Raw genomic sequence first — 13,225 nt, 5'->3', positions numbered from 1 at the left:
ATAAATATAAATAAACTATATTCAATCGCTGCATTTTTTTTTAGAAAGATGCAGTAGTAACCTTAATATTTTAAGTTTAAACATTTGTAGAAGGTCTAAAGCAAAAGAGTTGTAAAAATGATAAAAAATATAACATATTACACATTAATGAATAAATCAGTATATATAAAATTATTTAATTTACAAGTGTCATGTTTATGATTTTTTTTTATTCCTGTAAGCTATAGCTTCTGACCATTAAATCAAAACATACTCATGATTTTATGACAATCAATTACTGCTTTATTTAATAAGAAACACAGTCTAAATGTAATTTGTGTATTATACTTATTTTATTAAAAGTAGGCCAACAGCGGCCCCACGGAATTAAAACACCTTACCGAACGGACATTAGGACCCGGAGGAGGCTGCTACTGCTGCCATGTTCAGCAGAGCTGTTTGCTCTATCATACACCGAGCGCGAATGACGTGCATTCTCAGTTTAAATGTCAAGTCAAGTCACCTTTATTTATATAGCGCGTTTAACAATACAGATTGCGTCAAAGCACTTAACAGTATTCAAATTGGAGGATAGAGTGTCAGTAATGTATAGAAATAAGATTAAACACTCAACTAAATGCAGCGATCCAAAAGAGTGAATCTAATCTCCATTCAGGCAAAACTTTACTTAACTGAGTCGCACTATTAACGTGATCTAATCGCTAGCACACCATGAGCACACGAGAGTTGACCTATTCCTCTTATCGGCAAGACATATCGGCATGCTTTTTCATATCGGTGCCGATAGCACCGATAATGGCTTTAAATGTACATACGTACATTTAAAGCCATTATCGGCCGATTCCAATATCGGTCCGATAATATCGTGCATCCCTAATTTATATTGCTACAAAAGATTTCAATATCAAATAAATACTGTTCTTTTGCACTTTCTATTTATCAAAGAATCCTGAAAGGAAATATATCATGGTTTCCACAAAAAATAAATAAATAAATACAAATAATAAAAAAAAATCAGCTCAACTGTTTTTAAAATTGATAATAATAATAAGAAAGGATTCTTGATCAACAAATCAGCATATTAGAATGATTTCTGAAGGATCATGTGACACTGACGCCTGCTGAAAATTCAGCTTTGCCATGAGAGGAATAAATTATATTTTTAAATATTTCAATATTGTAATAATATTTCACAAATTTTCCTTTTTGTACTGTATTTTTGTTCAAATAAATGTAGCCTTGCTGATCATAATAAACTTTTGGGCAAGGATACAAGTGTTGCCATAGAATTTGACCAAAAAAGGCAGCATATTTATGCCAGTTTACACCTACTTTTTAATCCGGAGGGCAGCTATGATGCCTTAAAATAGTGTTTAGCTCTTTTGGAACAGAACTACAAATTCCCTTCTCTTTTACTGGAAACCCAGCACACAGAAACACATGCATAAATACAGCCAATCCCATGACTGTGCCGTTTCCACACACTCCCTCCTCAGACCGTATCTGATAAAGCCATCAAAGTAATGACAGACCAATTTATGCTATTTTCACAAACATACTGTTTCAAATTGCAAGGAGGTCAGAAGGTCTCAATTCCATTTCCACTGGTGGGGAAAATAAGTGAGTCCCTTATGTAAGGTCCCACACATGCTCTTAAGGTCAACGTGACCGTTTAATTCAGCCTTTTCATTGACAGAGATCATTATGAAGGTCTGCTAAATTCCTTGCTTGTTTGACAATACCATCAAGGGGGGGTTATATAGAGAGAGAGCATATGGTATGTGTGTTAACGTGTAAAATCCTGAGGTGAAGCAACGGAGAGCGCTGTCATGGGAGATGACATCAGCTCGGACTTCAAAACAGCAGCCTGACAGATCCGTCCATCTCTGTGCATTCCTCCGCTTCACATGGAGAGCGTGGATAATGGAAGACCGCTGCCAGATCCCGGGAGGACTCCTCTGTTCTTTGGGAGTGTACCGCTGAGGGTTTAACCTTTAGTGATGTCATGGACTAGAGAATAGATGCTCTTTGAGTCGAGTTGTGTGACGGTGGAATGTGTGGAAACCGTTTCACACATACTCAAACAAAAATACACAGTTACCTGTCTTTAGTGGGGTCGTGCAAATGTGGTTTTCATTCACTGTGACAAATGGTGGTTTTACAGGAAACATTTACACCTCTGAGGCTCATAAAACATATCGTCTGTTCTTCCAATTACAGTGTGCACCAATTCCAAGTTGACTTAAAGCGGCAGTGTGTCGTTTTTATGTTGCTAGTTTCACCAAAATAGAAGCAGAATTGCACAAATTATGCTTGTTTCAGAAACTTGTCTGGAAACATTCCCACATCTGCTGGTTTCCTTGAAAAGACAGTAGTATTTTTCCATTGGCTTTTGGCTTATTGCAGAAAAGAAGCTGTATAGATTTAGTTTACCAAGATAATGCAATCACCAGAGGTAGAAAGCGAATGTTAGGGTATAAGCAATATCACAGTTGCACAACTTCCTCACCAACCCTAAGCTTTTGATAATCTTTTCATTTTTATTTAAAATCAACAAGTTGGGAAGTTTAAGTTAGAAAAGTGTGCAAGAGCACAAGTAAAACACAATGAGGCTGTGAATATGGACTTGTGAGTATATGAGTTTTCCTATTCGTTGCGATGACATTTCCAACACACTTCAATGGTAAAAAAATAAATAATAATAATTAGGAGTGAGGTATTACTAATGTATTTTATGTCTCAGTATAAAACAGTATAAAACCCCTTGAGCTTGTCTCAACTATGAGCTTGTCACCCTTGTTTCAGCCCAAAAACCCATAAAAAAGAACAATGATGATGAATCCTGAAGTGCAAAAATATGTATTTGCAGCTTTTTTTAACTCATTCCTGCAGCACTCTATTGATCAAACAAAAAGGGATACTTCTACAAGTTGCTTACTTATTTGAAATTTCCAGTATTTTTTTTCAGAAACACAGTGGGAATGTGAAGCAAGAGGGAGGGCTTCCACATTCCAATCCCTCCAACTCAATCTCACATGCAGACTGGGAATTAAGAGAAACGCAGGAACCAAATCAACATTTTTCACTGTTTTTTTTTCTCTCCTCTGAACAGGATTTAGTCTGTCAGCCATTGTAATCCAAAAGATGAGCTTCCACACTAAATAAGCTTTATAGAGGGAGTTTTGTGTTTTTTTATTTACAACATGTAGAATCGCACTCTTGAAGTTTTTGATTTATGCTTAAATTTTGTCTATGAAAGTATGAAATATGAAAGTATTTAGTAGCATTTAAAATTCATGACACGTCACAAGCCCTACTAAACAATAAACACCTGCCTTCTGTCATATGGCAATCCGTGAATGGTAGCAACACACCAAATTTGGCCACAGTGTTCAGGTATCTGAGCCCCTCATTGCTGTGCCACCAGCAGACTATCAGTCAAAACCATCCTTGACAGCAGAGCACACAGCCAAGGGCCGCCAGGGGCCCAAAGCCAACACACAGCCTCCAAACTGACAAAGGAAAAACTGACACATCATGTTATACTTCATCTAAAGCTCTTCTGAACTATCTAATTCCTCTATAATTATTCCGCGTGCAGTTTTTATGACTTCATATTAATCGAGAGGCTACATGGCATATTTGTACTTATTTGTCACAGAACTATTTCTGTCGGTCTCTGAGGCCTCTGAGGCTTAGCCTGCACTGGCCTGCAGCCAACTGGAGCCCAACTGCTCTGTCAACATCTTCATCTGGGCCATGGAGGTGTGAGAGAGAGCAGGAGAAGGGCAGAGAGAGAGAGAGAGAGCAGAGCTATGAACGCTGACCACATTTCCCAGCGGCCCCATCAGTCTGAGGGAAAAGAAACGTGTGGCACCTAGCCAAAGCAAAGCAGCGAGAGATGGAGGGAACGAATGATAAAAAGACAGACAGGCAGAAAGATGGACAGAGCAGGGAACGCAGCACCTCTTTCATCTCCCATGACCCTGTTGTGGCCATGTGGCTTTCCGTAACCGTGTGGCAGCCCAAGCAGTCAGGCGTTGTGGGAGAGAGTGTCCACAAATTCTCTCTTCTCTCTCTTTATTATATTAACAGTGACAACGTCTCACAGGAGGTGTGTGTGTGCGTGTCCTCACACTTTAACCTCATAGAGAGTTCGCTTTGGGGGGTTTTTATTATTTAAGCAGACCACCCTAATGCCTGACATTTGAATAATTCAGACTCATTTTTTGGGGACTCCTTACCAGGAGCCTGCCCTGCTGGCCATCACTGAGGACCCATTTCATCTCATGAATATTCCCTCACACATACACATTTTCCTGTGCTGATGAATTTCCAAGGAGTTCGTTCAATATACTACTCCTGGACTGTGAGATGTGATTTTTCAATAATTCATATAACAGTTAATCTACATCCACCCTCATTGATCTGTCTGTGTGTGTGTGTGTGTGTGTGTGTGTGTGTGTGTGTGTGTCTAGACAGTCCAGCAGCACTGCAGCTGTTTGTGCTGTCAACAAATTCCTGTTTTTCCACAGGTATCTGCCATGGATTGGATCTTTTTGCATATGTATAAACAAAAACACACATGAGATCTTGCATGACTTGCATCTAAACACTCTTTAACGTCTTTATCAACCTTTTTTATTGTTTGGTTTCAAACCTGAAAAAAAGAATCATGGCCTGTAGATTCATGTGAGCTGTAAGAGTATTCATCATAATCTCGCAGCCTGTTTTATTTATTAATGAGTTGTATACAAAGCTAAATGCTCTTAAAGTTTGGCAAAATATCCATGCAGCTCATTGAACTTCATTTTACTGTAGTAAAAATAATAGAAACTGAAGAAACTGTATTTTTACTGTAGTAAATGTAATATATATATGTATGTATTTTTGTGAAATTTCTGAACATTGCAGGTCCTTCCCAGGGTGTTAATATTGTTCATTATTTATCCTTTCATCTGCCAGGAGTACTCTTAACTTTGCTTAACAGGTCTTGCCATATTTAAATACCCTTTGTATAAAAGTATAGCAGATTTTTCCACAAGAATCTGAAAATGTATGCTTGTATGTAACACCAGATACACTCAGACCCCCACTCACATATAAAACATCATCACCTGAGACAAACACATACCTGATTCCCCCACAGACAGCATGCTGGGAAACACTAGCAGCCATGCCTGAGGGAACGTGATATAAGTAACGTACGCAAATGCATGATTCATGAACGTAATTTAGCATAAACCTTCCGATGACGGCTGTGTCCATTTGTTATGTCTCTGGCTAAGGACACACATGCACACGCAGTCATGATACATCAGTCAAAGATTATGCCTAGACTGCATAGTGAGAGGCAAACAACGAAAAACCGACAGTGTGAGGGCAAAAAAAAGGAGGGAATGGGGAATGGGTGCGAGGGTGGCCTTGTATCAGTAGACAGCAGGGTTGACAGCAGTTCTCCTGTTTCAGTGTGTGGGAGTCTGTCATTACCAGCACCTGTGTGTCTGTCAACACAACACCAGTCAGGAGCCATTGTAGCTCAGGGATGCAAAGAAAACATTAGCAGGTGCTCGTGTGTGTGTGGGAAAGACGGAAGGAAACAATAAATGTATAGCTTCATATCACTAATACTGTATATGTTTGGCTAGAAGCAGTATCTGACTCCGCCCCCTCTATAGATTGACTGCTGCTGTCAGAGTCCGGGACTTTGTCATTTCTGTCATTCCTCTTGTTTCCCCTTTCCCTCTGTCTTAGAGGGCCAGTGGGAAATCACCGTTCTTCAGCTTCATCTCGGCCTGCTCCCTAACGTCCTCACAGTAATTGGACTTCTCAATCCTGTTATGCCTTTTAGTTTCTTTTTTGGCACCTTCATGGTTAACACTCTCCTCTTTGAGCTTGGAAATTCATCCATAATGACCAGTGGGCCTTCTGTCCTAAATCCCATGTGATATACATCTGTTCATCTGTTATAAGAGGCTCACGGCTCCTAGTTTCCTGCTGGTTTGGATTAAACAGGTTGGCCAATCAGAAGCAAGGAATGGGAGACGCCCAGTCAATGGGCAACAGTAAATAAAACATTTGTAACAAACTATTTTTATATATAATTAATATTTAGCAATTTCTCATGAGAAACTAAGAGATGATGTAGTTAGTAGGTGGCTGATAATGTTTTAGGTGGGTTTTAGTCGTTTGCCAGGTGGTTGTCAAAAGATATAACCATATATCCATTGATTTAGCTGCATATCAACCACAGTTTCTTCCTTCCATGCAAATCTAAGGGTTTTATTAGTCTCAAAAGTAATAGCACACCTCTGAAATAAAACATAGATAGAAAAGTTGCCTTGCCAACTAAGTTAAATAAATGTTAAAAATAATGGAAAATAAGTTGAAGTACAAAAAGTTACTAAAACTGAAATTGAATTAAACAGCAATTAAAGCTAAATAGAAATATGTAAAAAAATAAATAATAATAATACAAATAAAAATGCCTATAAAAGCATATAAATAATACAAAAATACAGTTTGAAATATTTCACAAGCTTCATGATGTTTTTTTTCTTTTCTCTCAGAAGTGCTGGGTGTTTGTTTGGTTATATCAGTGAATCATAAGAAATAGGACTCTCCCACACACTAAAGATGTGATATATTACACACTTCATTCTTACCCCCAGTTGTCACACGCACACACACACGCACACACACCACTTGGCTCTAACATACTGTGTTGTGCTGAAAAACTTCACAGGCAGTGAAGGGGCAAGGTCACACACTCCATCATGAGGTCATTAAACAAAAGCAGATTTCTGTGATGCATGTCTGAATCTTCCTACTGACAACAGCTTTACACGCTACCACTTTTTCCCAAGGTTTCACTTGTCTTCTGTTTCAGCCTCAATTTCTCTGTTCAGTTTCAATTTCAGTTTGAAATGGAAAAAGGCTCATTGGCATTATTGTCACACAAACAAATAATAATAATAATAATGTCAAAATAGCATTAAACAATGTCCCAATTTGCCATCTGCCATTCATTTAGGAGATCTGCAATACTCTTACTTACTGTTTAAAATTCAATATTGAGGATTAAGCTTTCTCAGTGTTAATATTTTAATAGAATTATAAATATTGGCACATATAAATGTTTCACACACCAAAAAATGGCAGGTAGATTTGTAGTAATCTGAGAGTTATGATGAAATATGTGAAAAATTGAACAATTGCCCCAGGTCTCTGCTTTTAACTAACCATATGCCCAATGATTAATGACCACAGGTCCTCAGTTCATAGTTTTCTTCTTTTATTATATGATATATTGGGGTGATTTACCAAATGTCAGAAGGTTTTTTTCTTCTCATTTTTTTCTAAACCGTCTTTAATCTCTTTCTTCACTCTCTGAAAGAGTCGGCCTAGCACAGACCTGACCCGGGCCAGCTGGCCGGGATGTCATTGGATCCTGAGACGGGTCAAGGCCTTAGGGTCCAGGCTTTGTTTCTGTGTGTGCGATGAAGCAGGACTCGCCCTCTTCTAGTCTCTCTCCTCTTCCCTACTTCCTCTCTCTGGAGACAAAGACCCTGACAGAGGCTTGCGTCTCTGAGGAGGGAGGAGAGATGGAGACTTGCTATCAAAGCTTGTCATCTTGTCCATCCTCACCATCCTGAGAAGCAGTGGCTGAAGCACATGGCATATTTCTGTGATACCCTGGGAGCTGCCTGCTGAAATACTAATGATCCATCTGACACACTGATGTAAACAATGACAGCACCCAAAAACATGTGGTTGCATCTCATTTAATGTCTTTATGTGACAACATTCAATCCCATAGAGTGACAACTGATTCTTCAATCACTCTCACACTGTCTCACCAATGTCTGTGGTCTTTAACTCATTCTGGAGGAAACAGCATTTCATGTTTGAATTTACGATGCGAACATTGGCGTCTATGTGTGTATTCAGTGGTGTGTGCATTTAACAGCGATTAAAGTCACAATCTCACTTGACCTCATTAAAGAAGCTCTTGCTGTGCGAGAGTTTGTGCTTGTTTGTTAGGTTAGTTTGTTTTTGAATGAGTGGCCTCAGCCAAACCACCTCCAGAATAGTCATAAATCTCCTTCTTTTTTCTCTCTCTCTACCTCCTTAGGTTTTCCATGCGAACGTAGACCCCTCAGAGGTGGTCCTGAACCGGATCCCCCAGCCTGTTTTAGCTCGGTTTGTCCGCATCCGACCTCAGACATGGAAGAATGGAATCGCATTGCGCTTCGAACTTTATGGCTGTCAAATCACGGGTCAGTAAAACTCTCACCACACATCTTTCTCCAAGTCTGCACAGAATTCAAAATGTTTCACCAGCCCTTAAGGGAGCTGATTTGTGATATAAAATAATATAATTGTGAGAAAAAGACAAACTTTGAATGTTGGATTTTCTACAATTTTAATAAAAAGTTGGGTGATTAAAGGATTAGTTCACTTCCAGAATAAAAATGTCCTCATAATTTCCTCACCCCCATGTCATCCAAGATGTTCATGTCTCTTTCTTCAGTTGAAAAGAAATTAAGGTTTTTGAGGAAAACATTCCAGAATTTTTCTCCATGTAATAGACTTCAGTGGGAGCCAATGGGTTGAAGGTCCAAATTGTAGTTTCAATGCAGCTTCAAAGGACTCTACATGATCCCAACTGAGGAATAAGATCCAATCTAGCGAAACAATCGGTCATTTTCTAAAAATATATATATTTTTTTATATATATATTCTTTTTAACCACAAATGCTTGTCTTGAATTAGCTCAACCTCACGCATTAGTTAACGCGTAACATAGGCTGAAGACATGTAAGGAAAGTCAAACGCCCTTTACAAAAAAAGGTAAAGCAACGATGTCGGATGAGTTTGAAGTTGGAGGAGAAAATGAGATGTTTTTCACCCTACCCTACCTGTTTTAACTAAAGTACGCAGATGAAGAACTAACTGCGTGTGACCTTTCCAACGTGATAACGTAATGCATAAAGTCATGCATGTGCATTGCAGAGCTAGTGCAAGGCAAGCATTTTTGGTTAAAAAGTATCTACATATATATATTTTTTTTTTAGAAAATGACAAATCATTTTGCAAGATAAGACCCTTATTCCTCAGCTGGGATCCTGTAGAGCCCTTTGAAGCTGCAATGAACCTGCAATTTGGACCTTCAACCCATTGGCTCCCATTGAAGTGAACATCTTGGATAACATGGGCGTGAGTAAATTATCAGAACATTTCTGGAGGTGAACTTACCTTTTAAATGGTTGCTTGATAGAAAGGTAGATATAAATGAGTATATAAAGATAGATTTATCAGTATTTACCTATTTAAATCATTATCTATGACTATAATATCTAAACAGGTAGATATAGATTTATAAGATAAGTTTCTCAATTCAATTCAAGTTCAATTCAAGTTTATATGTATAGCGCTTTTCACAATGCAAATCGTTGCAAAGCAGCTTTACAGAAAATTTTAGTTTCTTCATTATATTTATATTTAGCTTGGTGACTATCTCAAGTTGATGTCCATATGGTCAAGTCAATATTATTTGTATAGCGCTTTTAACAATGCAAATTGTGTCAAAGCAGCTTTACATCGGCTTGATATAAAGCTGGCAGAAATGTACGGTAAAAATCAAGCCGTTAGTTAAGACAGTGAACTATTAACGGCAATGATTATATGCTGCGATCAAACTTATAGCAAAATGTGTTAGTTTTGTATGTTGTCTGAGGTTTGGCATCATCTGAGGTCTTCTGAGGGGTTGGCATCATCTGAGGGGTTGGAAAGTTTGCATGTCTCATGTGAACTTTCGTACGCAGCAGGCCCACAGATACTGCACGTGACCAATATTGTTCCAGACGCCCACTGTGTCCCTGTCAAGTGAGCTCAGATGTGTATTTATCAGAGCTCTTAAGGTCCTGATTGAGTTTGGCTATTTATGGAGATGGGGAGATAGCAGTCACCTAATTCTGTTAGCATGTCCTGCAGCAGATGAAGGAGGGGAGCTGCTTTTGCACTGATGTTATCAGAGACATCACACTCCATCATTACGCTATTAAACAGTGATTCGCTCCTATTTTCGTCGACACTGAGCAGGACAAATGCGCTTTTAGAGACAGGGTCTTTTTCAACACTGACACAAACGACGCACGGACATGCCACTGGCCTCCATATTAGACCTGCTGCAGTCCCGCGGGGGCCGTTGTCCCTCGGGCATCCAGCCCAGAACAAGCTGCTTTCAGTGAGGCGTGTCGCTACCCTGCCTGTCTTTCCCGTGAAAGAGTGATGCTCGGCCCGCGGGATATCCGGCAGAGCCGAGCCCATAAAGATGCCCGTGAAGCCATCGATCACGCTTGCGCCGTTAGCCTCGTTCTGTGTTTTACTGCTCTTTCTGTCTGAGTGTGGGTGTACCTCTGGGTGTAATTCAACTGAGATTGTTAGGATGGGTTTGAACCAGATGCCCCAGCCTGTTTTCCTGTTCTTTTGTTCCATGTTTAAGCCATAGGCCAAAATCAATCATTTATTTCTGGTACCTTTTGTATTTGTGCCGGTTGAGCCAGAGAATGGCTGTTTTGGGCTGAGTGGGTTTGCTTTTAACTCTGTAGAGGTGAACCTAGAAAAACTGGAGCACAAATTTCTTCCTGTAATAAATCCTACACACAAACACCCACTCTGGGGGTAATGTACACATAAAAAATATACCCACACATGCTCTGTTTATTTATTATTTACTCCTAAGGCCTCTCTCATGACATAACAACATGAAACATCGATCTTTCCAGTCTTAAAATGTCAATTCCTCTTTGCCTCACCATAACTCATCTGCTCGTCCATCCTCCTCTCAGACGCTCCATGCTCCGAGATGCAGGGAATGCTCTCCGGCCTCCTGCCAGACTCCCAGATCTCGGCCTCCTCCATGAGGGACATACACGGGGCCACAGGTGCAGCCCGGCTGGTGGCCAGCCGCTCAGGATGGTTCCCAAGTCCCACGCAGCCCGTGGCTGGCGAAGAATGGCTGCAGGTGGACCTAGGAGTCCCAAAAACTGTACGGGGCATCATCACGCAAGGGGCCCGCGGGGTGGATGGCAGTACCAGCGCAGAAAACCGGGCCTTTGTGCGGAAGTATAAACTTTCCCATAGTTTGAATGGAAAAGACTGGAGCTACATCATTGACTCCAAGACCAATCTCCCAAAGGTGAGAATGATGCAGGATTTCTTTAAAGCTGCTATGAAAAAACATAACAATCAAAACTAAGTTTTAAATTTAAAGACAAAATTATTATTTATTTGATTTTAATTATTATTATTTTTTTCCGAGATTTCCTAAGGTTTCCTAATGAGTTTCCTAAGGTTTCCTAATGAGTTGAGAAAACAGTGAAAGGGTTAAAGTGGTAATTGGCTGTATTTATATTCTAGCTGGTTCAGTCTGTTTTAGGTTGATCTAATTGATTATCTTAGTAAACCTGGGTTTGGCCTGGTCTTGATCTTGGTCTCACCTCAGTCATGGTATTGAGGGTGGAGAGAGTGTTGGTTATTCACTCCCCCCCACCTACAATCCCTGCTGGACCTGAGACTCAAACCCTCGACCTTTGGGTTTACAAGTCCAACTCTCTATCCATTAGGCCACGACTGCCCCCTTGAACCACCTTGAACGAGTAAAAACCCAGCTTAACCACCTTAAGCATAATATATAATATGTTTCCAGCAGAGGAGTACTGGACGGAAGAATAAAACTGGAGTTGAATTAGGTTAATTAGTTAATCGTGCAAATTTAAATATTGTGGGTCGTTGAAAGGGCTACAGTAATGAAGTTCACCAGAATCAGATTATTAACAGACTCATTTCATTCTTTTGCTCATCTCAGCGACTCAGCATTTCACTTCTAGATTCCCAATCTCCCACTCTGAGAGCAGAATTCAATTATGCTGCAAGCTTTGATAACATTCCAGTGAAATCATCCACAGTGTTGTGTTAATTAAAACCTGAGCTGCAGAGCTGCATCAGAGACTCAGAAAAATGTGTATATGCAATATGCAGTAGCTTTCTTCTCTCAATCACACAGCTGGGCTAAAGTGCTTTTGTGATTCTGCTCCTCCAGATTTTTGAGGGTAACACGCACTACGACACCCCTGAGATCCGTCGCTTTGACGAGATTGTGGCCCAGTTTATCCGAGTGTATCCAGAGAGGTGGTCTCCCCCTGGCATTGGAATGAGACTGGAGATACTGGGTTGTGACTTGCCAGGTAAGACCTGTGTATGTTTTGTTTTGTTTTGTTTTGTTTTTAATTAATTGTTGTTTTTTTAATAATTTGTTTTCACATATTTTTACTCTGTGACTCTGTGACTTTGGGCGTGAAACAAAGCAGATTTATAATAATCATGATAAACAATTAATCCGCTGAGTAATAAAAGTTCATTAGCCTAGCTGTAGGCTGTTTACATGGCCTGTAGCAACTTCATTTTAATATATAATGCAAATCATGTGCGGTCACAGATGTGTGTCTTCATTGGCTACTGGCAGCAAGTTCAATGAGGCTCATATCATCCAGATTTTACAGTCAGAATTATCCGTTTTAATAAAAAATAAACACGACACCTCCAGCTACAGCAGTAGAAAGAAGTGGAGCAGTCCTGCAGCCTCTCTGTCACTTCCATCTTTACTCTCTGTCCCCGATGTCCTTCAAATCTCCTCCTCTTGAATCCTTTACCTGTCACAGCATGACGATCAGCCAAAAGGACACACGGCTGCTCCCTCTGGACCAGGCCTGGGCTCTATAAAGCGGCAGGCCGAGGGGCAGTAATCGACGGGCTGTCTTCATGGCTCTGTGTCTGCAAGAGCGCCAGGGGCGAAGGAGCATTAGAGGAGCTGCTAGAAAGGACGATGTGGGTGGAGACCAGGGGAAGCCTCAGGGCTCAGTGCCCAGGTTTATTAGCATGGCAGGACTGCAGGTGGAGGACGGCATGATGAAAAGTCAGAGAGCCGGTGCTGGCTCAGGGTTAGTTGGTGGCACTTTGCAGGCAGAAGATGAGATCCAGGATGAAAGCTTCATTTGTCATCGGCAGTGCTTGGTGCGATACTGGCACAGGTTTACGGAGCCTGTGGGCCATAAATGAATGAGAGCGAAAGATCAAGAGAGAGAAAGAGAGGATAATCAAAGCGGATGAAAGAAATAAGGGAGGGATCAAAGCCAGTGAGTTAATGAGTGACGAAAAATGG

At 40.3% G+C, this 13,225-nt stretch overlaps 1 protein-coding gene across 1 annotated transcript in view; it reads left to right on the top strand.

The window, feature by feature from the left end:
* The window catches only part of LOC306876866 (neuropilin-2-like), a 76,143-nt gene that overhangs the window by 40,326 nt on the left and 22,592 nt on the right, over nt 1-13,225 (top strand). Inside the window, exons 8-10 of the mRNA XM_079428302.1 lie at nt 8,135-8,279; nt 10,854-11,203; nt 12,107-12,251. Coding sequence (XP_079284428.1) covers nt 8,135-8,279; nt 10,854-11,203; nt 12,107-12,251 — 640 coding nt within the window. The remainder of the gene's footprint in view (nt 1-8,134; nt 8,280-10,853; nt 11,204-12,106; nt 12,252-13,225) is intronic.

This window comes from Barbus barbus (genome assembly GCF_936440315.1).
Source record: "Barbus barbus genome assembly, chromosome: 11".
Classification (NCBI taxonomy): domain Eukaryota; kingdom Metazoa; phylum Chordata; class Actinopteri; order Cypriniformes; family Cyprinidae; genus Barbus; species Barbus barbus.
Note: the sequence above shows the minus strand (reverse complement) of the source record. Positions and strands in the feature narration are given on the sequence as shown.